The sequence below is a fragment of the Aptenodytes patagonicus genome, chromosome 17 (genome assembly GCF_965638725.1).
Source record: "Aptenodytes patagonicus chromosome 17, bAptPat1.pri.cur, whole genome shotgun sequence".
Classification (NCBI taxonomy): domain Eukaryota; kingdom Metazoa; phylum Chordata; class Aves; order Sphenisciformes; family Spheniscidae; genus Aptenodytes; species Aptenodytes patagonicus.
The window spans coordinates 3,652,458-3,676,882 of record NC_134965.1 but is presented as its reverse complement, the minus strand read 5'-3'; the positions used below and the strand labels follow the sequence as shown (position 1 = coordinate 3,676,882).

General features: G+C 53.1%; 1 protein-coding gene across 4 annotated transcripts in view; it reads left to right on the top strand.

Annotated features, from left to right (window-relative positions):
• Window positions 1-24,425, top strand: part of GTF2IRD1 (GTF2I repeat domain containing 1) — a 68,456-nt gene extending 44,031 nt beyond the window's left edge. For 3 of the 4 annotated variants that reach the window (XM_076354609.1, XM_076354608.1, XM_076354606.1), the window contains 17 exons: window positions 1,090-1,127; window positions 2,199-2,279; window positions 4,017-4,106; window positions 4,665-4,727; window positions 5,201-5,266; window positions 5,977-6,160; window positions 7,341-7,399; window positions 7,583-7,648; window positions 8,506-8,589; window positions 9,565-9,748; window positions 10,539-10,567; window positions 16,118-16,165; window positions 19,563-19,640; window positions 21,597-21,789; window positions 22,285-22,322; window positions 23,250-23,386; window positions 24,182-24,425. In XM_076354609.1, the coding sequence (XP_076210724.1) occupies window positions 1,090-1,127; window positions 2,199-2,279; window positions 4,017-4,106; window positions 4,665-4,727; window positions 5,201-5,266; window positions 5,977-6,160; window positions 7,341-7,399; window positions 7,583-7,648; window positions 8,506-8,589; window positions 9,565-9,748; window positions 10,539-10,567; window positions 16,118-16,165; window positions 19,563-19,640; window positions 21,597-21,789; window positions 22,285-22,322; window positions 23,250-23,386; window positions 24,182-24,256 (1,513 nt within the window). In that variant the 3' untranslated portion in view covers window positions 24,257-24,425. The remainder of the gene's footprint in view (window positions 1-1,089; window positions 1,128-2,198; window positions 2,280-4,016; window positions 4,107-4,664; window positions 4,728-5,200; window positions 5,267-5,976; window positions 6,161-7,340; window positions 7,400-7,582; window positions 7,649-8,505; window positions 8,590-9,564; window positions 9,749-10,538; window positions 10,568-16,117; window positions 16,166-19,562; window positions 19,641-21,596; window positions 21,790-22,284; window positions 22,323-23,249; window positions 23,387-24,181) is intronic. The other variant, XM_076354607.1, reaches the window with a different exon arrangement.

Here is a 24,425-nt window from a genome sequence, read left to right as displayed (position 1 = left end):
GGGTCAGAGTCCAGTTCCAGGGAAAGGACAGTGCCAGATGCTCCAGGGAGAAGGGCCCGATACCGTGGGGCACTCCCCAGAGAAGCCCCCCTCCCAAATTTCCCTAGGTCAAGGTTGACTTTGACCTGAAGTGGGAGAGTTGAAAGCCATTCCCAAGGCTCCTAGGTAATATATACAGTACTTTCTAGACCAGAGATCCTTTTTACCCATACCACGTTTAGGAAGAACATTTCAAGAGCTCTCCTGGCTTCCTTCGCATTGCCCATCGTTTGCTCTGCTGACGCTGCTGAGTGGATTTAGGTGAGCGTGAAGTGCTTTTGAACATCCCCCCTGAGCCAACAGGGATGTGGTGCTGGCTCAGAAGGGTTTTCCTTCCTCCTGAAGGACCAGCGTTGTGGAGGAGTGCGTTTTCCAGTGCCGTTCGTTAGATCATTTACTGCCAAAGCAGCGTGGTTGATCTTGTTTAAGAAAGAGAGAGACAGAAAGCAAATGCATCCTGAGAATGCAAAGTAATCTCATTTGGATGCTGAACACCTTGTGTAAATTCCTGAGCATGTGAAGTTAACTGTAGACGCAAGTTTGGGATAGCGCCCAGTTTTCAGGGGAGAAAAGCTTTGGGCAGAATAAATATTTACCAAATCAACTGACTTTTTTCCTTTCTCCCTATTTGCATTACCTCCATGAGTAACCACATTGTAATGATGCTTTATGCACTGCTCTCTGCCGCAAAGGGATGGAGTTGACCAGGTTTTGGGCTTAAAACCCCTCTTGCTTTCAGGAGCTCTCTGCTGCGGTTACGTCCGTCAGTGTCTAGCAGGAGGGCTGATACCGGGGGAGAGTTTGGGAGCAGGGCTTGGTTGCAGAGAAACCCACAGACTGTGGCTTTCCCTTGCAGCCATGGATGTTGTGCCGCTGCTGGGACTGTGGGTGCAGCGTCCCCAGGGACCCTTCCACAGCCCTTGCCTGGCATCGCAGCGGGCTGCGGCGTTTCTCCCTCCTGCCAGGATCAGTCCTACGCACACCGCTGGGTTTTAAGCTTTCCCTTTGGTTGCTCCATGACCACCTCTCTTGTCTGCCTTTCCCTTCCAGGTCCGAGAAGTGTAGTGTTTCTGAAAGCTGTGAACCAGGTGAGGAATAATTCGTTTTCTCTTGCAAAATAGTGATATTGGCGGGGGGCACTAGAGAAAGCTGCCTGCAAAGTAACTTGGACGTGTGGCACCAGTCACCTGGTTGCCCCACGGGGCAGTTCTCTCAGGATTTTATCCCCGTTTGATAGATGCAGGGTCTTACCCTGTGACCCTCCAGTTGGGTCCCAAAAGCGCATAAACTGAAATAACAAGACTTAAGCTTATGCTTAAATGCGATGCTAAGGGAATTCTTCAATCTCGGAGTTCCCTTCTCCCTAAAAGCCGCCACGATTGGGTCACCAAGAAATCAGCAGCGTCGGTGCTCTGAGCACCGCAAATGAGAAGGAAATGCTTTTCCCCAGGTTTAGGTGCTTGGACCCATTGAATCACCACCGAATAGGTGAAGCCCCGCAGTCCTGCCTGCCCAAGCTGCAAGCTGTGACTCAGCCCCTTGCAGTGAATCAGTCCCACCCTAAATGAGGAAATTTATCTGGAGATAAGAGGCAGCTGGGCTGAGCACCACATGCAGCATCCTCCCCGGGGGCAGCCTCTGTGGGATGGCCAGGCTGGCGCAGGGGTTCAAACCATGCTGAATTTTGCCAGGGTTCAGCTGGTCGTGCCCTGGTGGGATGCAGCTGCGATCGGCCCTCCCAGAGCACGGGCCTGCAGAAGGGCTTGTCCCAAACATGAGTTTGGGAGTGTTAAAGACGCCAGGAGTGCCCATTGGAGGTGGCTCCTCCTGCGTCCCCACCAACGCTCACTGGGGACCCAGTTTGGTTTAAGTGAAGAAAGCCAGGAAACAAGCACGTAACGAGGGCCAGCGGCCGGTTCAAGGGCACTGGCGGCTCCTGCCAGCTGAGCATGCAGATGCCATGCCCGCGGCCATCCTTTGGGTACCTCCATGCCATGGGCTTGATGCTCCTTGGCCACTTGGCTGAAGCCTCGTTGCTGCGGGATGCTCAGCTGGCACTGAAGTCGCGGCCGGCCGTGGTTTCCCTGCCTGCATTGGTGGGCAAACACGGCATTGCTGGTTCCTGTTGGCGATTGCCTTTCGTTGCCTTTCCCCGCTAGGTACCTCAGGAGAGCTGGGTGGGATCAGGCAGATCAAAATCGAGCCGGACGAGCTGGACATCATCCAGATCACCGTGCCAGGTAGGCGCTGGGGTACCGGCTGCGTGCAGCGGCTTCTGCGCAGGCAGGGCTGCTGCGTGGCGCCTTGGCGTGTTGCTTTGAGAAGAGGCGTTTGTGGGGTATCTCCCAGCACGGAAGGTCCCCTGTGCCCTTGCACTGGTCTTTCTTCACCAAAGGTCATTTTAAGGGTCGTATCGGGAATCAGTGGGTTTCCTGGGGCTAGTGCAGGGTGTTTTAGGGCTTGCTCTTGTTTCTCTCTCTCTCCTTCATCGCTTTTCCATGTTGCCTTTCCCCTGGAGAAAGCGAGCCTGTTTTGCTGCTTTCCTTCACGCACGGGCTTGGAGGATCCCAGGTATCGAGCGCGGGATGCTTTTGATGAGGCCCTTAATTTAGAAGAACAGCCTGGTTATGAAGAGTTCGTGAGAACAGGTTTAATATTAAGCACGTGCTGAAAACGTGTTGGAATCGGTGGCACTGATGCATTTCCCCACGTTTCTGCCCCGAGAGGTCGGTGGTGATGGAGAAGAGCAGTTGGGTGCTTGAGGGGCAGCTGGGAGAGTCGTTTTCCAGTTACCTGACCTGGACAGCGCAGCAAATGGTAGGATGATCCTCTGGGTTTACTGAGTGGATAGTTAGCGCTTTGCATTTTCAGTGTGCTTTACAAACATTAATTAATAATCTCACCAGAATGAGGGCAGCAACAGGACTCCCAACGTGCCCGAGGGTGAGCGATGCAGAGGACAGCAGTGATGCCCGGCCCCACCGTGCCGGTGTGATCTCTGTTGCACCCAGCAGCCCCCTTAATACAGTGATATCTGTGGATTCACTCTAGGATTATTGTAGAATGGACTTAACGCACGGTTCATATAGGGGAAGCAGAAGGAACAAGGTATAGTGGTAGATCAAACATTTTAATTTTCAACGTGGCAGCTAATGGAAGAGAAGAAAGCTAATACGTGGCGAGCTGACGGTGCATGCGAAGAGGAGGAGGTGTTATCGCTTCTCGGGTGCCGGGTGGATCACACTTCAAGTCCCGAGTCCCCCTTTTCTTACCTTATTTGAAGATTGAGTTCAGTCCGAAGGAGTACAGCTGAGGGCAAGGAGGAGGATTAGTGGAAAAGAGGTGTTCACCCACAGGGAGAAATTGATGAAATTTGGATTATTTATCCTGAGGTGACGATTAAGAAGTGACCTGATTGAAGTACTTAAACTAGCTGAATGTTTATTTAAAGCTAAATTTGGATAGCTCTTTGAGGGTGTTGGAGAGCCCAGCGTTAGGGGAGACAGGTTTAAATGAAGAGGGCATACAGATTACGTAAGGGAGACCCAAGGAGGTGTGATTTTGTGGAGGAAGGCAGCATTAGTGGAATGGTTTTCCCACAGTGGAGTAGCTAAGTCAAGCAGCATTAACTTTTTAAGCCAAAATTGAGTGTCTAGATGGAATTAAGCCAAGTAAATGGTTTTGAACTATTTTTGCTCTTCACCTTCCGTGGAGGTTAGGAAGAAACTTTTGCTCTCTTCCCTCGGGCTGAGAGGTCGGGTGTGTTTCAGGGTCGAGCTCCGGGTGGTCCCGGGGAGGAAGAAGGCAGATGCACCCCCGGAGCAGCTCCTGGTGCAGGGCCGTGGTGTGCGGGGCTCCCAGGACCAGGGGGCCCTTTGCTCAGCCCTTGCTGATGGGCCAGGACCCTCTGAACCCTGATTTGGGGACAGTGCCCCCCGGCATCGAAACAAAAGCTGCCCGTGGGGTTTTGTCCGCAGACCGATCGCCCGGTTCGGATGAGATGCACGACCCGGTGCCCACGCACATGGCCTCGGAGGAGTCGAACTACGTCCTAGAAACGGTAGCAGGTACCAGAAATGAAGCATCCAGGAGACTGCGCGGGGGCACGGGAGTTTGTGTGTGCGTCAGAAATGAGTAAATACCATTTATGAGCCAAGGTGATTGAGTCGGCACCCGCTTCCAGAGTCGTGGCCTCAATCAGGCCAGCTGGGAGCTCTGATAGACGAACTGGTGGCTTTTCCAGCACCGCCGCTCCTTCCCAGTCTCTCTCCAGTCCCAGCTCGCTGCAAACCCCGGCTCCTCTGCCTGGCTCACGACTGGGATTTACCTGAGGGATTTGTGCCGCCGCTGCGGCTGCCCTCGCTCATGCCGAGTGCTGGGTCTTGCCTCTCCCAGGAAGCCCATGCCGAAGGGGGGGCAGACCTCTTGGATGTAGGCGATGGGTTTGTTCTGCTTACGCAGCTCCTGGCGTGATGCTGCCAGCCTGAGCCTGCGCTGGGGATGTGTGCTCAGAGCTTAGTGAGGGGAGGGGGCAGTTGGGTGACTGCAGGGGACCCGGAGACCTCCTGCTCGTATCTGGTCCAGTTTTGCTGACACTGGCCATCAGTAACCCTCCTCTTCCTCAGCAGGGACAGAGAAGGGATCCAGCGAGGAGTCGCGACATGAGGAAAAGCAGATGGAGGGATCAGGTGAGCGTGCGATGAACCCTGAGCATCGCCTGATCGTTGCAAGTTTTTGGAAGGATGGATGAACACAGATGTATTTTGGGTTGGGTTTCCTGGGCTTCCTACCTTATCAGCAAAGCATTCAGCCTCCGAAGAGCTCAGTGTGGAAGGACACTGCCGTGTTCTCGGGCTCTGTCCTCCCCTCTCTTGCCTGGATTTACTTTTTTCCCTGTCTTTTTCCTCCTCGCTGCTAGCACAGCTCTGTGGCAGGTGCATCGCTGCCCTTCCTCGCTCGGGGATGAGCTTGGAGGCAGCTGCCGGAGGACCGGCACCGATCTGGGAGGCATGAAGAGCGCGCGGCCGGCTCTGCCGGAGGTCAGGGGCTGCTCGCCTGCGTTGTGCGTTGCTTGCCCCAGAGGCAGCTGATTTCTCAGAGCATTTCTCTCTTTTTCTTTTTTTTTCTTTTTTTTCTTTTTTTTTTTTTTTTTTTTTTGCAGATGGTATAGGGGATGTTTTAAGTCATTTGAGGAAACAAGTTGAAATTTTGTTCAACACAAGATACGGTAAGACGGTCATTAACACATGTTCATTATGCCGAGTGCCGGCCTCTGCCATGGGGAGCCCCTAATTGCTCAGAAATGTCACCTACCATTTCCAAACCAGCGGCTGAGTAAAGGTGCAATCTAATTTGTTCATTTGCTGTCTGCTGAGTTTACAAATGCATTTGAAATCTCCCCGGGCCTTGTTATTGCAGCTCTTCCCCTTGGTTTCCTCGATGCCTTTTTGCTGGCTGCAGCCCAGGAATTGCTGCCGTGACCTTCAGCCTTTCTCATGTGGAGGGAAGGACCAAAGTGTTTCCCCTCATCACTTGTTCAAAATATCAGAGAGGTTTTTCCACCCGAGGTGGTCATGGTGTGGCCCAGGAAGGCTGGCGGGACCCCAGCGCTGGGGGCTGGCACTCGGCATGCTCTGCTCACCCCTTTTTAGAAAGGTTATTTAACCCAGAAAAAATACAAGTGAGGTCACACGTGCATTTTGAGAGCCGGCAGAAAGTTTTTTGCCCCTGGCAGGACCAGGAGACACAGCTCTGCCCAGCGGTCCCCAAAAGCCGGGGACAGGGCTGAGCTGCGGCCCCTGGGCCGGGAGAGCCCATCGTGACCGGGGGAAAGGAGAAGGGCCGGGATGCTCTCGGGCAGGGTTAGGCGCTGGGCATGCAGCTGCTTTGACCCGACGTGGAGGTCCAGCAAACTAACGAGAATTGGTCCCCACGCAGCGAAAGCCATAGGAATATCTGAGCCGGTCAAAGTTCCCTACTCCAAGTTCCTGATGTATCCCGAGGACCTGTTCGTTGTGGGCTTGCCGGAGGGCATCCTGCTGCGGCGCCCCAACTGCTTCGGGATTGCCAAGCTGAAGAAGATCCTGCAAGCGAGCAACAACATCCAGTTTGTCATTAAAAGGTAAGGCAGGTGGAGTGGCCGTCCCTTGGGGAGGATGTTCCTGCTCGGAGCTCCTGCTGCTGTGCAGTGTCCTGGGGAAGATCCGTCACTTGGTCGCCTTCAATAAATTTGCTTGATTAGAAGCAAACCAGGGGTTGTTGCTTTGTCGGAGCCATCCCCGAGAGGCAGCGGTGGTGTTGTCATCTCTCCCTCAATGTCTTTTGGGGTTTTAACCCACTTCTGCAAAGGTTTGGCCACAGCAGCAAGGAGCACCCAAGGGTGGGTGGGAGGAGCCAGAGCCTTTAACCTTCAGGGTGCTCGGGCATGGGGCAAGAAATGGGGCTGGGAGCCCTGGAGGGTTTTCTTATGGGAAGCGGCTCCAGCCAAGGTCCAGATGTGCACATCTGTGCCTCAGCGGGATGCTGCGGGCATCAGGGAAGATGCTGTTGTTGCACAGGGAGTTGGGTGTGTCACAGGAGCTGGGGGGGCTGTGAGAAGCCACGACCGATGTAACGCAACAGCATTGCCCTGAAAGAGGGAACGGATCTGGCAGAGATGGATTGATAAATGTCTGTAGGTATTTTGGGGGGGTTCTCACCCAAATGCTGACTCTGCATCCCTCGCGGAGGAGAGAGCTGGTGCAACCAACATGGTGGGCGGCTGAAACAGAAAATAAATGTTGGGAGCGCAGAGATTTTGTGGCGTCGGACCAGGAGCTCCCAGGCCAACCTGACCGCGTTTTGGTGGTTCTCCTGTCCCCATCCCAGACCCCTTTCTCTGTAGCGCAGCTCGTAACGAGCCCTGCTGTCGCCTCACTGTGTGGTTTTAGCATTAGATACCCAAGTGACAATTTTTGGGGCCAACCGTATGTTGAAAGGAGCCATGCACGGCTTCTCCCATCCCCGAGAAATGTGCAGGACCGTGTTTCCCAAATGTCTGTAACAGCTGATTTAAGCTGCTCAGCCATCTCCAGCTTAATCTTATCCTGAGGAGCGTCACATTGGCTCACTAAAGAGTCTGTCAGCATGAAAATTACTTCCAAAGTTCCCCCGCTGCATTGCAGGAGCTTTAAAATTGCATTAGCCAGACACAGTTAGTGGTTTGTGGCTGTAGGAGCGTTGTCCTAGGGGATGCTGGAGCAGCAGGGTGTTGCTGGCCGGGGAGCTCACTCGCGTGCCCTCTGCTTCTCGCTGTTTTCCAGACCGGAGCTGCTGGCGGAGGGCGTAAAGGAGCCGGCGTCGGACAGCCCGGCAGCCAAAGGTAGGCTGCGAGACGCCCGGCAGCCGGGCCGTTAAGGACTAGGTAGGAGAGGAGTGAGAGCGTTTTCCTACAGCGCGTCTCTTGCCTTCCCTCCCCACCTCATTTTTTGGTTGGAAACCCCCTCCTGTGCGTCCCCCTTGGCGGCACCGCAAACCCTAATTCCTCTTATGTCCCCTGTCTTAGCCGCCAGCGAGAGGGACTCGAGCGAGGCGCTGCTGGAGGACGCTGTGAAGAGACAGGGCTTTCAAGGTGAGGGCCTGGAGGCATCTGGGGGAGGTTTGAGGCAAAGTCCCTGGCCTGTTGCGGGGGCTGCATAGAGCAAACAGATGTGGGAAGGGAGCGGCTGCGGGGTGTCAGGGCTCGGTGGGTTGGCGGAGGAGCAAGGCAAGGCAAGGATGGGAGGGAGGAGAGGAGAGGAGGAGGTGAGGTGAGAGGATGGGAAGGACAGACAACCAGAAGACAAGACGCGCAGCCGGGGCGGGCAGTCCCATAGGTCCAAGAGCCTCGAAGCGCTCTGGATGGTGCCCTAATTAACCAGCTTTGCTTATCTCGCCGTCTGACCTTGCGGGATGCATAATTACGTCTTCCAAGCCTCAGAGTTGGCCTTTTCCGGGGCTTTTTCCACCCAGGCGATGTTTGTATAAACACCGCTCCCATCCGGCACATACCGGCAGCCGGCACGGCAGCTCCACCAGGGAAAGGAGCGATGGTGAGAAGCCCGTGGGCTGGGGGGGGCAAGTGCTGCCCTGCTTGAGCATCCCTTTTCCTCGGGCCACAGGGGCCTGCGAGGGTTTGCAGAGAGGGATGGAGGCTTTTCAAAGGCTTTGGCTTTTCAAAGAGGCTTTGGAGCGCGTTTTATTTTAACGCTGGTAATTATCGCAACTGAATCTTCGATTTCATGCGGCTTTTATTCTTAGCAAACAGGCGGGGGAAAAAAAACATATTTCTGTTTAGATTATTTTTAAGGACTTTGAATGGCCCACTCCAGAGATTAGCTAATTGCAAGATAAGGACTTTCCTATAATTAGAAAATGGCATTACTTAAAAGTCACAGAGTGCCTTTTAATTTACCAGCAGAAGTCCATAATTGTTTCTTTATTTTACAGAAAATTATGATGCCAGGCTTTCTAGAATAGACATCGCTAACACGCTGCGGGAACAAGTCCAGGACCTGTTCAATAAGAAATACGGTGAGAAACCAGGGTGGGAGTTGGTTTTATTCCCTCCTTATCCCCTCCTAATTTTTTGCTCCCTATCCCTCCCCTCTCCTCCCGACTCCTCCTTGCCAGGTGCTTTCTCTCGCCTCCCCCTTGAGCAGCTGGCACCTTGGAGGGCCGGGGAGGGAACGATGGGTCTGGGAATTGGTGCTCTTTGCTGCAGGCGCTTGCTGCTTAGGCAGCTCCCACGCAGCATGGGGGAGCCCGTGATGGGGAGCGTGCTGCCTGCCCTTCCCTTCCCGCTGCCTGCCCTTCCCGGCCACGTTTTGGTGGGTTTTTCTCTTTCAACCCCGCCTCCGTGAAGAACAACGATAGTAAATTCATTAGCGGAGAATTGCGGAGCTGTGGGAGCGCTGGGGGTGGCAGGAGGTTGGGAAGGGAATAAGGAGGGGCCGTAGCAAGCACTTGCAGGAGCGTTGGGGGACGAGTAGCTGCCGCTCCTCCTGTCCCCAGGGCACCTACCCGGGCTCTGCAGGGCACTCCCATGGCCTGCCTGCCCCAGCATCTGTTCTTTATCAAGCAAGGCAGGGAAATGCTGTTATCCTCATTTTCTAGGCAGCGGTAAGACTTGTGCAGGTTCCCAGGTACCCACAGGAGCAATTATTTGCAAGGCAATGTGTAGCCTCGGTCCTGCAGCCAGACCTCAGCGAGGGAACATGCCTATGGAGTTATCTCCAAATAATGTCCCAAAGGAAAGAGCAGCGGCTTTCCATCCCTCCCACCACTCTGCTGCACGCTCACGGCTGCCTTGGGACCCCTCCGCTCCCATCGTGGAGGCGGCCTGAAAATGTTGGTCCCTGATCTAACGCTTGACGCGGTGCCTCGAGCAGCCCGCTCGCGCTCCGCCGTGCTTTGGCAGGGCTGGGGATGGAGCCAGAGCCGCGGTAGAAATCGCATCCCTGGTGTCCCGCTCGCTTACCGCTCGCTTACCACTCGTTTCTCTCCCAGGTGAGGCCTTGGGGATTAAATACCCCGTGCAAGTGCCATACAAGCGGATCAAGAGCAATCCGGGGTCAGTGATTATAGAGGGGCTGCCCCCCGGGATCCCCTTCAGGAAGCCGTGCACCTTCGGCTCACAGAACCTGGAGAGGATATTGGCCGTTGCCGATAAAATCAAGTTCACCGTGACGAGGTACGTGGCGAGAGGTGGCAGCCACCCTGCCGAGCAGGAGGGGGAGAGGAGGGAGCTGACTTAAATGCACCCCCAGCTCTGCCAGCCCCATCGGGGCAGGGCTGTAAATACTATAAATGCCTCCAGCCCCCGAGACAGCTATTAAGTTGGCAGTTAACATTGCCAGAACGGTTTGGAGGGGACCGTAAAATAGAGACTCGTGCTCTTTTCTCCTGCCTGCTGCCTGGGGAGGCTGTGGGGAAGGCGCTGGCAGGAGAAAACGGTGCTCGGTGGTTGTGTGGGCAGAGAAATCCCATCCCCTTTTCTAGGAATCTTGAGATAGGAGAAACATTGCTTGGTTTATTGCTGGTGAAAGGCAGTGCTCAGCGTCCCGCAGCGCTTGCAGAGGCGCCAGGCACTAATCGCTCGCCGGGGGGTCCTGCGGGTTTTGCAGCCAAAGGAGATGGATGCAAGCGGGAGGGGAAAGGCACTTTATCACTATATCACTGTAAGGTGAGACTGGGGAAAAACAGAGGCTTTAAGTGTGGCTCCATCACCTCTCGCTGGGCCACGTTGCCTGTCTTCTTACTGACGCAGTGCATGCTGCCCCAAGCAGGGCGTGTGTCCCCAGGGACCACAAGGACCCCATCCCCGCAGAGCTCCTGCCGGTCCCGCGCGAGTCGTGGCACAGCGTGCGAAGGACAGGCTGATCCCTGACCCTCCCTGGGCCGCGGGAGGATGCTCAGGCCAGGCGTGTTGGCTTCTCAGTGGCGTTTCATTTTATATCTCCTTGTTTCCTTCTTTTTTACAGGCCTTTTCAAGGACTTATCCCCAAACCCGGTAAGAGATGATGCCTTTTTGCCTACGCAATGCATTGGCCAAGTGTTTAGTGGTGGTCAGGGGGTTGTAAGCTGTGGATGGCGCGCGATAATTTTATCAGCTGAAGGAAGGTTGCCCCTGACTTCACTTTCCTGGGCTTCCCACTTTGGTTTTGTTGTTGTTTGGTGCATTTGCTGAAGTTCCCCTGACCGAGACAGCTGGCCTCAGTGGCACCCATTGGTACTGCCGCTGTTGCCTTGAAATGACGGCATTTTTCAAGAGCTAATCTAGGGCAGGGATCTGCGTTCTGTTTTTAGGAAAGCACCTTTCTTCAGCTTTTTCTTAAAATAAATAAGCGTTGCAGTGAGCTGGCAGGTTCAGTGGCGAGGGAGGATCGTGGGAAGGGGGTGATTTAACCACAGGGTCCGCATCGGGCTGCAGCAGCATGGCAGTGAAAGCCCTCGCTGGCTCGTGAGCATCCTGCATGCGGAAACACCGGGGGAGACATGAGAGAGGGGAGGATGGGGTGTCCTGGGTGTGCTCCGTACCCAGCGGCAGAAATCACCATCCCGGAGCCGCGTTCTTCCCCGTGCATCGCTGCGGTAGCTCTGTCTCTCGCTTCTAGGCTGCCCAGAAAAGAGAGCTGCTGTCAGAAACGTGGGTAAAAACCTGTCTTGGTTTTAAATGTCTGTAATTACAACTGTTGGAAGAGCACAGACGGGTGCAAAAAACGTTGTCATCTTTATTGATGGCTTCCCGTTTCCTTGGCCAGCCTCCACGGGGATGGCACAATTTAGGGAAGACAAATATGACAGAGAGGAAAACATTTATATGTCCTTACTAGAACAGCAAAAAGGTGTTAGACACCTGAGAGGACTCTAACAAAAGACAAGCTGTCTGGGAAATTCTATCCAGGGCATGGTCCGAGTGTCGACCCTCTGCATCCCCGTGTATGTCCCAGCCAAGTCGATGGGGAGGTCCCCCGAGACCTCTGCGGACTTTGGGTTTAGACTTCCTATCTTTTGGTCCTAAGCAGCAAGGTGCCAGCTCCTATCGGCTGGACCTTAAACGAGCCCTCGGTGAAATGCAGGTTTTGCAGAACTGTGGTTTTCCACGGAATTACATGGTATAACGCCGGAGTGAGCCGGGGATGTATATCTGCTCCTCCAGCCACATCTTGTCTTCCCGTTCCTCCGCCGTAATCGGTATAATTACGTTAAGAGACGCTGATCTGACACAAATCACACCATTAACAAAGGAGCACATCAGAAGGCAAATACTTCAACCTGCCAGCTGGCTTGGAAACGCAGCCTGATAAATAGAGATGTAGAGGAAATTGATTTTCTTTTCGATGCACAACTTTTTTTTTTTTCTTTTTTTTCCTTCCTTCTCCAGCTGAACACTCCCACCACGGGCTGGCCCATGCTAGCACAAACCCAAAGGCATATTTTATTCCGTGTATTGTGGTACCCAAGTGGGCTCGGGAGGAGTCGCGGCATCCCTGCCGGGCTTGGGGCTCATGCCCTCTCCTCCCACGGGGGTTTTAAATAAGAGCAGTCGCAGATGAGGGGTTTTTCTTACTTGACAACTCAATTTGTTATAGACTATTTCATATATTTGCTAAATCTTCAGAGACAGTTCCAGGACTTATAATTGTTTTCTAGTAGTCAGACTATCACCAGCATGTCTCCTTGAGAAAAAGGCTATTTGTATTTTGCCCCCCAAAAATCCCTGTTGACAGCAATTAACCTCTCGTCTGCTTTTCCACCCCATTACACTGAAGTGGATGGTGGCAACACAGTGGTACACGCGCTGCCTTGGCTTTGATCGCTTTTCATCTGCCTTAACAAAATTAATGATTTCCAACTAGCCATAGATCATTAAAAATTTAAATTTAAGAGTGTTCTTTTCACCTCAATCTTGTGTAGTAAAGTCCCGCCATGTAAAATGAAGAGCAGCAGCAGAAGTGCGTGCTTGGCGTTAAAACAAAATCAATGAAAATCACTTTTATTTCGTAGAGGAGCGTTAAAATGAAAGCAATAGTTACTCCCAAGCAGGATGGCATTGCAAGGGCATCTAAAAGCTGGAAAGCCCAGAAGAGAACTGTATAAATATAAATATAAGGGAGGTTGTGTTTTTTGTGGATCATTTTGGCCATGAAAAATACACATTTTAAGGGAAAAGGGAAGTTTAACATAAGCATTTTTTTTAAATTATTATTTTGGGGTGATTTTAGTTGCCTTCAGGTTGAATTACGGGGTTTAATTTGCTTTAAAGAAGTTGTGCACCTCCTGCATTGCAAGGAGCATCCCAGATAACTGCAGGACCGCAGAGGACCGGCCTCCTTATCTCTCTCTTTTGGGGACACCCATTTTTTTTAAGTGTGACAGAAACAGATAAAAGGATTTCAATATAATCTGAGCACCAAGCGTGCTTTTTCTCAAGATCATCTGTAATTTCTCTGTCGAGATGGTATCTTCCCCCCTAATGGGTCGCAGTGGCGGGGGGGGAGGCTGCCGGCGCGGAGGCGGCTGGGGGGTGCGTGCCTGCAGGGATGCTGTTACCAGAAGGTGGTGGGGATGAGGCTGGTTTTTTTTTGGAAGAGTAAAGCCGGCGGCGCTCCCCAGTGCCCGGAGGAGGTCGGAGGCTGCAACCCCCTTCTGCAGTGCGGATTTGCAGCCTTTCGAAGGTAGGACGATGGCCCCGAGGTCACCGGTGCCTCCGCCGGCACTTTACCCGCGTGGCTCCCGGGGGCTTTAATCCAGGAGCACGGCCCTCCTGGTGTCCTGAGATTTTCCTTTTGATTTCCAATTTTTTTTCTTCTCCCCACCGCTGGTATCTGCTCTGCGAAAGAGACCTTCAAAACCCCTTTTTCAAAGCAGAACAATCTCTCGGCATTAAAACAGAAGTGGCAGAGCAGGGGTGAAGCTCCAGCGCTACAAACACAGCACTTATCCTCTCTTTTCTTCTTTTCCTGAGGCAGAGAGATACAAAACAGGCTTAATTTGAGCCTTTGAAAAAAAAAAAATAGCAAGCATAAGTAATCTAGCACACAAAAAAAATTCTTTCTGTATGTTAATTTTTATGTGCTTTGATTGAAAATGTACACCAGCTCCATCTGTCCTATTCCCCAAACTCCCTACCACCCTGATAGATTATTTCCCATACTCCAATTAATAAAGTAGGGCAGGCAGTGTTCTTTAATTAAAAAAAACCCGCACATCCAGGCATCCTTTTTATTTTACTGTTTTTTTTTTTTTTTTTTAATCACAAGAGCACAATCCTCCGCAAGACTTTGAGATGTGCCTTGCGTTGGAAACTCCCAGCAAGAAAAAAAGAAAAGAGGAAAGCACTTGATGGGGCGGTGATGAGAGCTGAACGCACCTTGCTCCCTCACCAGGTTGCTTTTCGAGGTCCGTGCCCCTCTCCCTTCACCCCCCAGCCCCGACATTTAGCCCCCGCAGGAGCAGCCGGGTTATTTTTCCTTCTGATCCGCCTTCCTGTTATCCAGGGTGAATTATTTTTTAGTGTTCAGCTGGTTAGTGTTTTTAGTCTGAAGGTGGAAAATCAAGCAGGTAGTGTGAGTAGCTGTGGAGCTTCAAAGCCTGTTTTTAAGCACCTCCGCGATTCCAGTCACCTTTTTCTTTGCCTATTATTTGTCTTCTTTTCCCTTTTGCCTGCGTGTGTGGCATCCTTGCGCCGGCGGGAAGGCAGCGCCATCACCCAGCTCATCCCAGCCCTCGTGTTTGCTTTGGTCTTGCCTCCCTCCCGCTCCCCGCCAGCCTCATATCCTGACGTGTCCTTCGGAGACCCCCAAACCCCCTTTTTTCAGGGTGCTCATCGAGTCGGGTGCCGCTCCATCCCGGCTGTGGTCCAGCACTTCGGGATGCGCTCCGTACCACGTAGTGCAGCGGCCGTGAGCCTAGTGGGATGCCTCCCGTGGTTAAGGCTGAGCAGCACATGAGGGTTACCAGGACAAGAAATTCTAATTATCTTTCTTAATCAGCGTGATTTCCAAACAGCATCTTGAAATCTTCACCTGACACGCTGAAAATGCCTTTGAGTTGCTGCCAACCAAGTGAAACGCCATGCTGCCCTTCCGAAACAGTTTCTGATTCATAATGGAAAGATGCTGCTGTACGCTTCTCTTCCTCACTGCCTGCACTCCTGCCTGCCTGCAGCCTGCCTGCGCTCCTGCCCCTGCTCCTGCCTGCATGCCTCCTTGACAGGAGCTATGCCAGGAGCTTGTTCCCTCTTGGCTTGGACTCCAGCTTGGCTTTCCCAGCTCCGGCGTGACCCATCTGCATCTCTTCCCCCTTCGCGTTGCGTATACGCCTGAACATTTTGCGTGGTGGGTGCTGCCCGCAGGGTGTCCACACGGGCAGGGTGTCACCCAGCGATTCGGGGGACCAGGCGACGGGCAGCACCTCTTATTTTCCAGCTGGGTTCCGCTGCGTGGCAGCGAGCGGCGGTGCTGCAGCTGCCAGCCGCTTACGGCAGGATTTGTCCACCTGCAGCCCAGGCGGTGCAGGATCCGGCTCAGCGCCTCAGCTCACTGTGGTCTGCACCGAAATGTCGGCGTCTGCAGCTGCCCTGTGCAAAACCCGCGATTTCTGTTCCTTTGGTGCCGCTGAACTGAAGCGCTTTCCCCGTGCAGACGGTTGGGCCGGAGGCATCGGCAGAGCTCTTGTCTCCTGTGTGCTGCAACGGCTGCTTTCCTGAGCCTGCTCGAAATGTTTGATGCATATTTTGAGCTACTTCAGATTGCTCGTATCTCTGCTCGGCAAATTCAGACACACACCCCTGCTCTCTCCCCTCCGTCCCCTCCAGTTTGCCGGTGCCTGCATGCTGCAGTTTGGCAGCAAGAGCCTCCCTGGTGCCACGACCCGCAGCCCCCGTCCCCCCCACCGACTCTCCCCGCGACTGCCAGCTTCGGCATGATGAGCCGCTTCATTCCTCCTTTTGTCCATCATGCAAATCCTGGCCCTAGCCCCGTCACTGCTGCTTTTCCCCAGGGAATTAATTTCTTTTTGATATCGCTCGTCACTTCGGAGTCGGTGGCAAGCACCAGCCTCTCCTTAGGGATTCCTTTTCCCCCCGTTGCTGCAGAACTGACACAGTTTCCCTGTTTGCTTTTCATCTGCTTTAACCTCAGATATTTTTTTTTTATCCTCCGGCGCGGGCATGCAGCACAGCTGCTGCTGCTTTGGCACGTGCCGTAAATGCTGCAATTCGACCACGCGTCCCTGGGCACATGTGGACCTCAAGCTGCTCAGGAGTGCGGCGTAGCTCGGGGGATGCTCGCGGGCTCAAGCACATCCCAAAACGGGTCCCTGGTGCACGGTGGAGAGCCCGGCCCGCCTGCCCAGCTCACCGGGCAGTTATTTAGCTACCGAAAGCATCTCTGTGCCAAGGGGCCTTGGGACCGGAGGAGTTTTAAGTTGCTAGGGACAGTGTCATCCTGGGTTTTGCTTTTGTTTGTGACCAAGAAACCAAGCTGCAGCACTCATGGCTCTCTTTTTCTTTCTCTCTCTCTTTTTTTTTTTTTTTGTCTTTTAACTTGCGCTGTAGCCCCTAGACGGATAACATCATTGGAAAAAGCCTACGCTGCCTTGAATGGTACGTAGCTCAGTTGATGCATCGTAGATGGTAGCAGACAAGAAATGCACTTGCGTTTTAATATAAGAATGAAAATGTCTTAAACCCCCAAATTTCAGGTATTTTTTTTTTCCTCTCTGCTCTGTTTCCCTGTGATACCAAGAACTGAATGATGCAGGATGTGTTTAACAGTATTTTATTGTTGTTATTAATCCTCTCTGCATTTCTAAGCACCGTTGCTGCAGTCCCTGGGCATCGGTGCCGGTTCTACTCCAGACAAACCGACCTGCCACGTTATCCTCAGCTCATCCACGTGTCCGAGCAATTAATTTGTTAAAAAAATCCACTTGCCATTCATAAGGAGCTCTTGCACAGATTTGGGTTGGGGTTTTTTGCTTTGCTTTAACACGTACTGTGGGTCAGAGCCAGTGTGCAGTCGTGTAGGCTCCGGGGATTTAACATACATACTAATTTACAGGAGTAAAGAAGAGCTCGCCTGCCTGTATCTGCGGCGGGGCACGGCGTGTCTCCAGCAGATCCAGCCTTAGTCCCATCAGCTGGGATTCTGGCTGCGTGTCTAGATGGTAATTGCCTGCTCCCGCAAGTTTATAGCTCCGCTTTGAAAACATGCATATGTTGAGCTAATTCGAACTGTATTTAAACCTGGGTTACTGTGGCATAGCCTCAGTAAAGTCAGCGGGTTTATTCTGCATTTACACAGGGGTGTAACTGAATTGCACCCATTGAAGCTGGAAGGGGAGAAAGAGGCGTGTATTTATCCTCTTAAGATTCAGGGCCAGATCCTGACCGCTGTAAGCAGCCTACCCCGGCTGGGTGTTTCTTTGGCACGACTGGGATCGCCTGAAGAAGGGACCTGAGCCGCTTTCCCGGTGGGATGTGTTGGGCAGCGGCTGTTTCCCTGACGAAACAGGCTTCACGCCGGGGGTTCGGATGACGGGAGGTTGTTACTCTGAGCGCGGTGGCCAGGTGGAGGACGTGCATCGCCCGGAGCTGCACCGCGGGATGCTGGCGGCGGCACGGGGAGGAGGAAGGCTCTGCCGGGTACCCTGCCTGGCTCTGCTGCGGCTTCACCGCCGAGATCAGGGCTCTGCACATGGCATCACGAGCCCAGACAAAACCGTTCTTTATCGGTGGGATACCTTGGATTTGGTTTTGTTGGGGTTTTTTTAAAGTCACTAGAAGAATAGGCGGTGTTTTGGATCCTGTTGTCCAACAGCAGACACCTAAACCCCATTTTTAATAACTACTAAATATGCCTTGGTCATATTTCTAAATGAGTTTCTAAGAGAGATGTCGAGATGTCGAGTTCTGACAAGTCCTATTGGAAAAGAGCAAATGGTGCTTTAAAAATGTGACTTCTTGTACGTAAGTGCCTGTGGAGTGCAGGGCTCCTCGCTTCAGGCAAGTAGGATTGGGGAAAAAAAAAGTCAATTAACTGGCTACTTTTTTTAATTAAAAAAAATAAATTGATAAGACAGAGCTGAAGCCAGCAGCATGCCTAAACCTGCTTTATGGGAAGGACTCAGCAGATCCCAGGGGTGCCAGTGGCTTCCTTGAGTCGATTATTTCCCAAACCCAAACGTTGAAGTTCAAAGGCAGACGGAGATCCCTCTTGCCCGGAGCCGCCTGGGGACGGAGGGGCAGGTCCCCGGGAAGCGGCGCCGCCAGCCGGAGCCTCCTCTCTGGCTTCTCTGTTATGCATGCTCAGTTCCAGGTTTTTTATGGCATTTGTTTGTGTCCTTGGATGGGAATTTGGGAGTCCTGCCCACCACAAGCCGGGAAAAAAACCCCTTTGGGATCTCATTTCTTGCACTCGGGTCGCTCGGGGCATGAGCGGAAAGGAAAGAGCTGCTGCGTTTTTCAGTCCCAGAGAATTAAACGAGTGAGAACACTTAATTTTGGTGGTTTTTTGTCTGCTACCATCTACACATCCATACGGGTGTGTATATACAGCCCAGAAACTGAGCATCAATGACAAGGAAGTCACAGAGGGAGCCCGCAGGGTTTGCCCCCGCTGGCCTGCTGCGGCCTCGGGAGTAGCACTGCAAGGCAAGGTCTTGGTTCTTGAAATCAGAGCTCCTTGGCGACATTTATTTGATTTTCTTCTAGTTTATTTATCTTTTGCTCCATCCCTTTCAAGCTGCTTTGTTGCCATTTCTGGATTTGAAGCACGACTTGGCCCTGAGGTTCCTTCACAGAAACGTCTCCCTTTTTTTTTCCTAGTTATATCCAGACAAAACTATTGTTTTCCAGGTAGAGAAGAGGTTTTTTGAGGCCGTAGCCTGCAGTAGTAGGGTGCAGAGGTTTAAGGGTGCCAGCTTCTCTCCAGGACCCTCAGCGGCAGGGTGGCCGAGGCGTGTGATTTCTGCTGGGGGTGCTTGAGCGCTGGGCTCTGGGGCCCCGTGCAGGGAGGCAGGGACTTGCGTCAGGTTTTCAGCTTGCGTTTAAAATAAAATTGCAAGCCATGTGATCGCTTAAAACCAAAATAAAAATCATGTGATTGCTCAAAATCAAATTAAATAGCTGCAGACCCGGGGCAGAGGATGCTCGGGTCCCTCATGCTGAGGTTTGCAGCGCTCACCTTGATGTTTTAAATAACTATCCTGGATTTCCACCCCGTGGCATGCCAGCCTGCGTGAAAATGCCTGCCTTGGGTGCGGCAAGGCTCATGGTGGTGATGCCTCCTCCCCGGGAAGAGACCCCACCGAGCCGGCCCTGCGCTGCGCACTCTGGCTGGCTCGGGGCTGGACGAGTGACCCTGGTGAGAAGCAGATAAGGTTCATTCAGTCGGTGCTTTATACCTGCGGGGTGAAAAAGCATCAAAGGGGGCCGGTACTGACCCCAGCTGTTTTTCCTGGAGCCCCCTGAGGATGCTGAATAGCTGGGGGGAAAAAAATCTACTGACACAGGCACGTCGTCTGAAATGAGAGAACGGAAGAGAAACTGTTTGGCACGATGAGGATAATTAAAAAAGCTAGTAAAGCCAAGCTGATTATATGGCATATTATAAAACAATACTGTACTTAGGAGCCCAGCTATAAAAGTGCTATCTCATTCCTTGATATCACTTGTGGGAGCATTCGTGGCACTGAGGGCCTGAGTCTCCGTTGCTTTGCATATTTTGCAGTCATTTACAGCACCGCAAAGTGGATGTAAAATGCTCTCAGCCTTGGCAGCGCATGGCAAATGCAGATTTGGCAGCATTTTATAGCTACTTCGCACAGCTCTAAAAGGTGACGCAAGGTGCAAAGGCAGAGCAGCCGCCTCCGAGCTGTTCCCACGCCGTGCTGGGGCAGAGGGACAGAGATGCGGTTGTGCGCTGTGACAATGGGATGGGTTTTCCAGGGGCTCAGAAAGAAATGGGGTGTTTTATTCCCTGTCCTTTTTTGCTTTGCAGATGAGGACGATGCCAACAGGCTCGGAGAGAAGGTGATTCTCCGAGAGCAAGTGAAAGAGCTTTTCAATGAAAAATACGGTGAGTCTCCCAGCTGCACGCATCGCCAAGCGGGTTTGTTTTTGCTGACAGCAGCCATAGTTAAAATTAATTCGACTGAAGGCCTCTATTTATAGGCCGAGCGCACGGCAGCCTGCTGCAGCACAGGTTTCATCCCACTGCTCCACGTTACAGCCCATCCCTAGGGATGTTCCTGTGTCTCGCTCCCGGCAGGTGGGACCATGACCTTCTTGTTGACAGCTCCTCCTTGGCAAGGGGAGGGAGGACGGAAAGAAAACACAGCCGAGGAGCAGGATTTGTTCAGTCTGGCATCAGCCTTTGATGTGTTTTTAACGTGTCCTGAGCCGGCGTGAGCCGTGGTCTGTGCGCTGAGCGTGCCTGCCCTGTGCCAGCCTGCTGGCAGGCAGCCCCTGCCTGCTCTGCCTGCCGGGCTGGGAGCAAGGCTGGAGCCGCAGCCCAACGTGAGGCACGGCTGGGAAAAAGCTTGCTGGCGCCGCGGCGGAAAAGGAGGTCAGGAGACTGAAGAAGATTTGAAAATGCTTTTTGCAGGCCCCTTGTGCTGCCTAGCAAACCCCTCCTTCCACCCATCGCTGGGAAAAGGCGCAGTAGGAATAGCAGCCGGGTGGGGGGAGCGTAGGAGCCAGCCGCAGGATGCACGGCCCCGAGCGGCGTCACCCTCTCAGCCCCACGGGTGCGGGCTGCCACTGCTTGTGGCTGTCCCCGTTTGGGCACGACTTGTGTAAGTAAGTGCTGGGTGGTTATTTCTCAACCCTTCTGACCCCAGGGCTGCACAGCTGGGCCGCGGCGGCTCGGTGGCACCCCACTGTTCAGTGCAGTGTCTCACCTCTCTCCCCACAATAATTGCCTGAAGGAGAAGGAAAACAGAATGACAGCAAAGCAGTGGGGAATGTCATTCCCCTCCTTTCTCAAGTCTCCCCATGTCAAGGCCGCTCACCCTTCCCACAAACCCTGTTTATTTTGGGGTGCTGCTCACAGCATGGGCTGTGTGCTGCTTTGGGGGCGGATTTGCCCTCGTTGGAGGTGCCAGCGTATGGGCGCACCCCCTCAGGGAGGCTGGTGCCCGTGTTCTGAGCTTCCCCATCCGCCCCGGCTCAGCAGCACTTGGCCCATGTGGGGGCTGAGCCCACAGCAGATCCCTGCGTTCTCACGGTCCAGGCACAGTTTATGGAGCACAAGGTGCCAGGTGGGCTCCAGGGACAAACCCCCTGCAAGGAAAGCCAGGAATGTGGCTGAGGGGCAGCTCACACCTCCAGGTTTGGGGGTTGCAGAGATGTGAGGCGAGATCAGGCTCTTACAATCAGGACCAGTACAGGAGGGGGACGTTTGCTCCTCCCCACCATGCAGGAACCAAAGGGGTACCCAGAGAGGTGGGCAGCAGGTTTAAATCGCGCGGAAGGAAGTACTTGTAACGCAGCAAGGAATTAAATTGTGGTATTTCACTGCCATAGGATACTGTGGAGGCCAAAGAGATAAAGTGATTCAAAAAATGGGCAGGAGCAATGTGATGTGATGATGAGTGATGGATATAATTTCCACCCCAGTGACCCCCAAACCTGCTGACAGCCGGAGGCAAGAAGAGATGGACAAATCTCTCCCGTTTGCCCTCTCTCCTGGGCTGTCCCCCACGCTGCCGCTGCTGGCCCAGCCACGGGCTGGCGCAAGCGTGGCAATGGGTGTGCTCTGCACGGAGCAGAGGCGGGTGTGCAAGTGCTGGTGCTGTAAAACAGCCCTCACCTGAGGCTCCTGGCAGGATCCTAAACGGAGACTAATGGAGCAGGCAATAAATTGGGCAGGCAGATGTGAAACGGCTGGGTGGGATGTGGCTGCAGCAAAGGTCGGGCATCATGGCAGCCGTGGCTTCCCAAAGTCCTCCCAGGGCTCTTGGTCCTTTGGTTGGTTGGATCCGGAGCCTTGTGCGGTAAAGCCGGTGCGTTGTCCTCTGCTCTGCCATTACAGGAGAGGCTCTGGGCTTGAACCGGCCCGTCATGGTGCCCTATAAACTCATCAGGGACAGTCCTGACGCCATGGAGGTTACTGGGCTGCCGGATGATATCCCTTTCAGAAACCCCAATACGTACGACATCCATCGTCTGGAGAAGATCCTGAAGGCACGGGAGAGCATCCGGATGGTGATTATAAACCAGCTCCAGTAAGTTCCCTCAGCTCTGCGACCGGGGAAGGTTTCTGTTCGTTAAGTATTGCCTTTGCTTCTCCAGCCGGGAGTGGGGTAAGTCACCGTGGGGCCACTGGAGCAGGGCCACGCCACCGCGCACCTGCGGAGGACCCGCTCCATCCCCAGCATCCGCTGTCCTGCGCCGCAGGGATGTGCTCGGCCACGGGTGGGCACAGCGAAGCGTCAGCGGGGCCAGTTTATCCCCTCTTTCTTGTGCAGTTTGAGATGATGATGATGGGAAGGGGCACGGCACGAGGGCAGATAGCAGGACGGCTCAGAGACCCAGCTGAGTTATTTCGGGTTGCTTCCCTCCGGGGAGCGGTGGGGAGGCTCCATGCCCCATCCCCGCGCAGCAGGGTGTCGGAGGAGGCAGCTCAGGGTCGGGGTCTGGGCTGTGTCCCAGCGCGGGCAGGCGCATAGGGGAGAAACGACGGGCTCCGCCTGCTCTGACCCTGCTTGTCTCTTACGCAGGCCGTTTGCCGAAATCTGCACTGAGGCCAAACAAACAGGTAAGCGGAGAGCTAGGAAATAACCACGGCTTTCCCTGCCCTGTGGCAGAGAGAATATATGGGCAAAATGGATGGGGGTCATGAGGAGGTGTTCAAACCTCCCGCATCCCCAGGGGAGGCTGGGGAGAAGATACTACCTGGAAAAAGAAGTCAGGCTCAGCATCTGTTGCGGAGCAAAGCATCAACTTAGATGATTGCGCTTCTGTGAGCTGGGGAGAGACTGGGCTGTTAGACTCAAACTTTCAGCGTATTCTGGAGGATTTGATTATCCCTTTCCCATTAGCAATTTACTCACTGTAAGCAATTTATTCACTGGTTAAAGCCCTTAATTTGAGCCATCGTTGAGCTTCTAAGGAAACAAGGTTTCTGTGATGGCTGGGAATGCGTTTCTCTCCCCGTCCCATCCTCCCCAATAACTCTCAGCCAGTTTTAATCAAATGTGTCAGAATTAGCAGCCCCAGAGATAATTAGGCTCATATTAGTTTTATGAAAATAAGTGGCTAGGTAGAGAAGGGAGATCTGGCAAGCGAGAGCATGCTGCAGCGTAATGTAAAAAGAGATGCGCAAGAAACTTTATATATGCAGATATATATGGGCATATCATATATGCAGATATATATGGGCATATCCTCATCAGAGCTGGCACCTTCACGGCCCCAAAGCATCCAGCACGGACACAAGTCAGTGCGATATCAGGCTCTGTAAGTGCTGGAGTTGGGATTTGCTTATTTTGGGGATTTTCTTCACCGGTGCCTGAGGAAAGCTGGCAGCTCCGTGCCAGGTCGTGGAGGCCAAGCCTGCATCACCAATGGTGGCACAGCGGATCAGGGGAACACTCAGTGGGAGGCAAGGTCGGAGCGGTGGGATGGGTCCCCGCATTTAGGGGACAGAGCTTGGACACCTCATGCCTTCCCTCTCTCCCTGCAGAGAAAGACACCAGCGTTCCCAAACGGAAGCGGAAGAGGATCTCCGAAGGGAACTCAGTATCTTCCTCTTCCTCATCTTCCTCTTCCTCCTCTTCCAATATGGAGTCTACATCATCAACAAATCAGATCTCACTTGTGGTAAAGCCTTCCAAATATTAGGGGGGTTACTGCCTACCTATCTTTCCGTTTCAGGATGCTGCTCTCTGCTCTCCCCAAACCGTCACCACCTCCCTCTGCCTGACAAACACTATAAAGTGTGACGTAAAATGGTACAAGCAGGTTTGGCGAAGGAGGGGACGCAGCTTTGGGGCTGCCTTTTCCTGCTGGGTTTGTCTGGGGTGGAGGGGGGGGTCAGCGGAGCAAAGCGCCCGCTGCCCCTTGGGGCTCTCCTGCATCAGTCCTCGGGGGGATGCTCATGGTGTTAGCGGGAGCCACACGAGACCAGCCTGAGCAAATCCCCCGACCCCACTGGGTTAAAACATGGGTGCTGGCGGTGGCGCCTTGGCCCCGTAGCACCTCTTGGCAGGACCCGGCGGTTCCCCCGTGGTCTGAGCTGCGCCGGGAGTGTTGCTTCGGCTCCATCCCGGGAGCGATGCAGAGCTCCGGCGTGCATCTAAACTGTGAAAATAAGAAAGAAAATCAGGGAGATGCATCCAGCTGCTCTCCCTCGGGGCTTGGCTTCGGTTGTGGATGATGCCAAATGCTTTTAAAAAATAAAATTAAAAAAAAAAGCGCAAGAGCAATATAAACTTGGAAGGGTTTTTTTGTCAGGTTGGCTGGTGGTGTTTTGGTTTGGGGTTGGTTTTTTTAATCTTATTTGGAAAGTGGGAGCAACAGCCCGTGTCGGAACATGTCAGAGATTTGACGGATGCATGGTTTTGTGTTGTGTCCTAACAGAGACTTTTGCCTTCTTTTTCTCTCCCTCTCTTTCAGCAATGGCCCATGAACATGTACATGTTAGACTATGGTGGTCTAAACGTCCAGATCCCAGGACCTATTAACTATTAGACCTCAATACCGAATAAGAACCTCAAATGAAAGAATAAATAAATAAATGTAATTTATGTAAAAAGTGTATATTCCAATATGTATCAATGCCTTTTAGTTTTTCCAATGATTTTTACACTATATTCCTGCCATCAAGGCCTTTTTAAATAAAAATAAAAAGTGTTGCCTT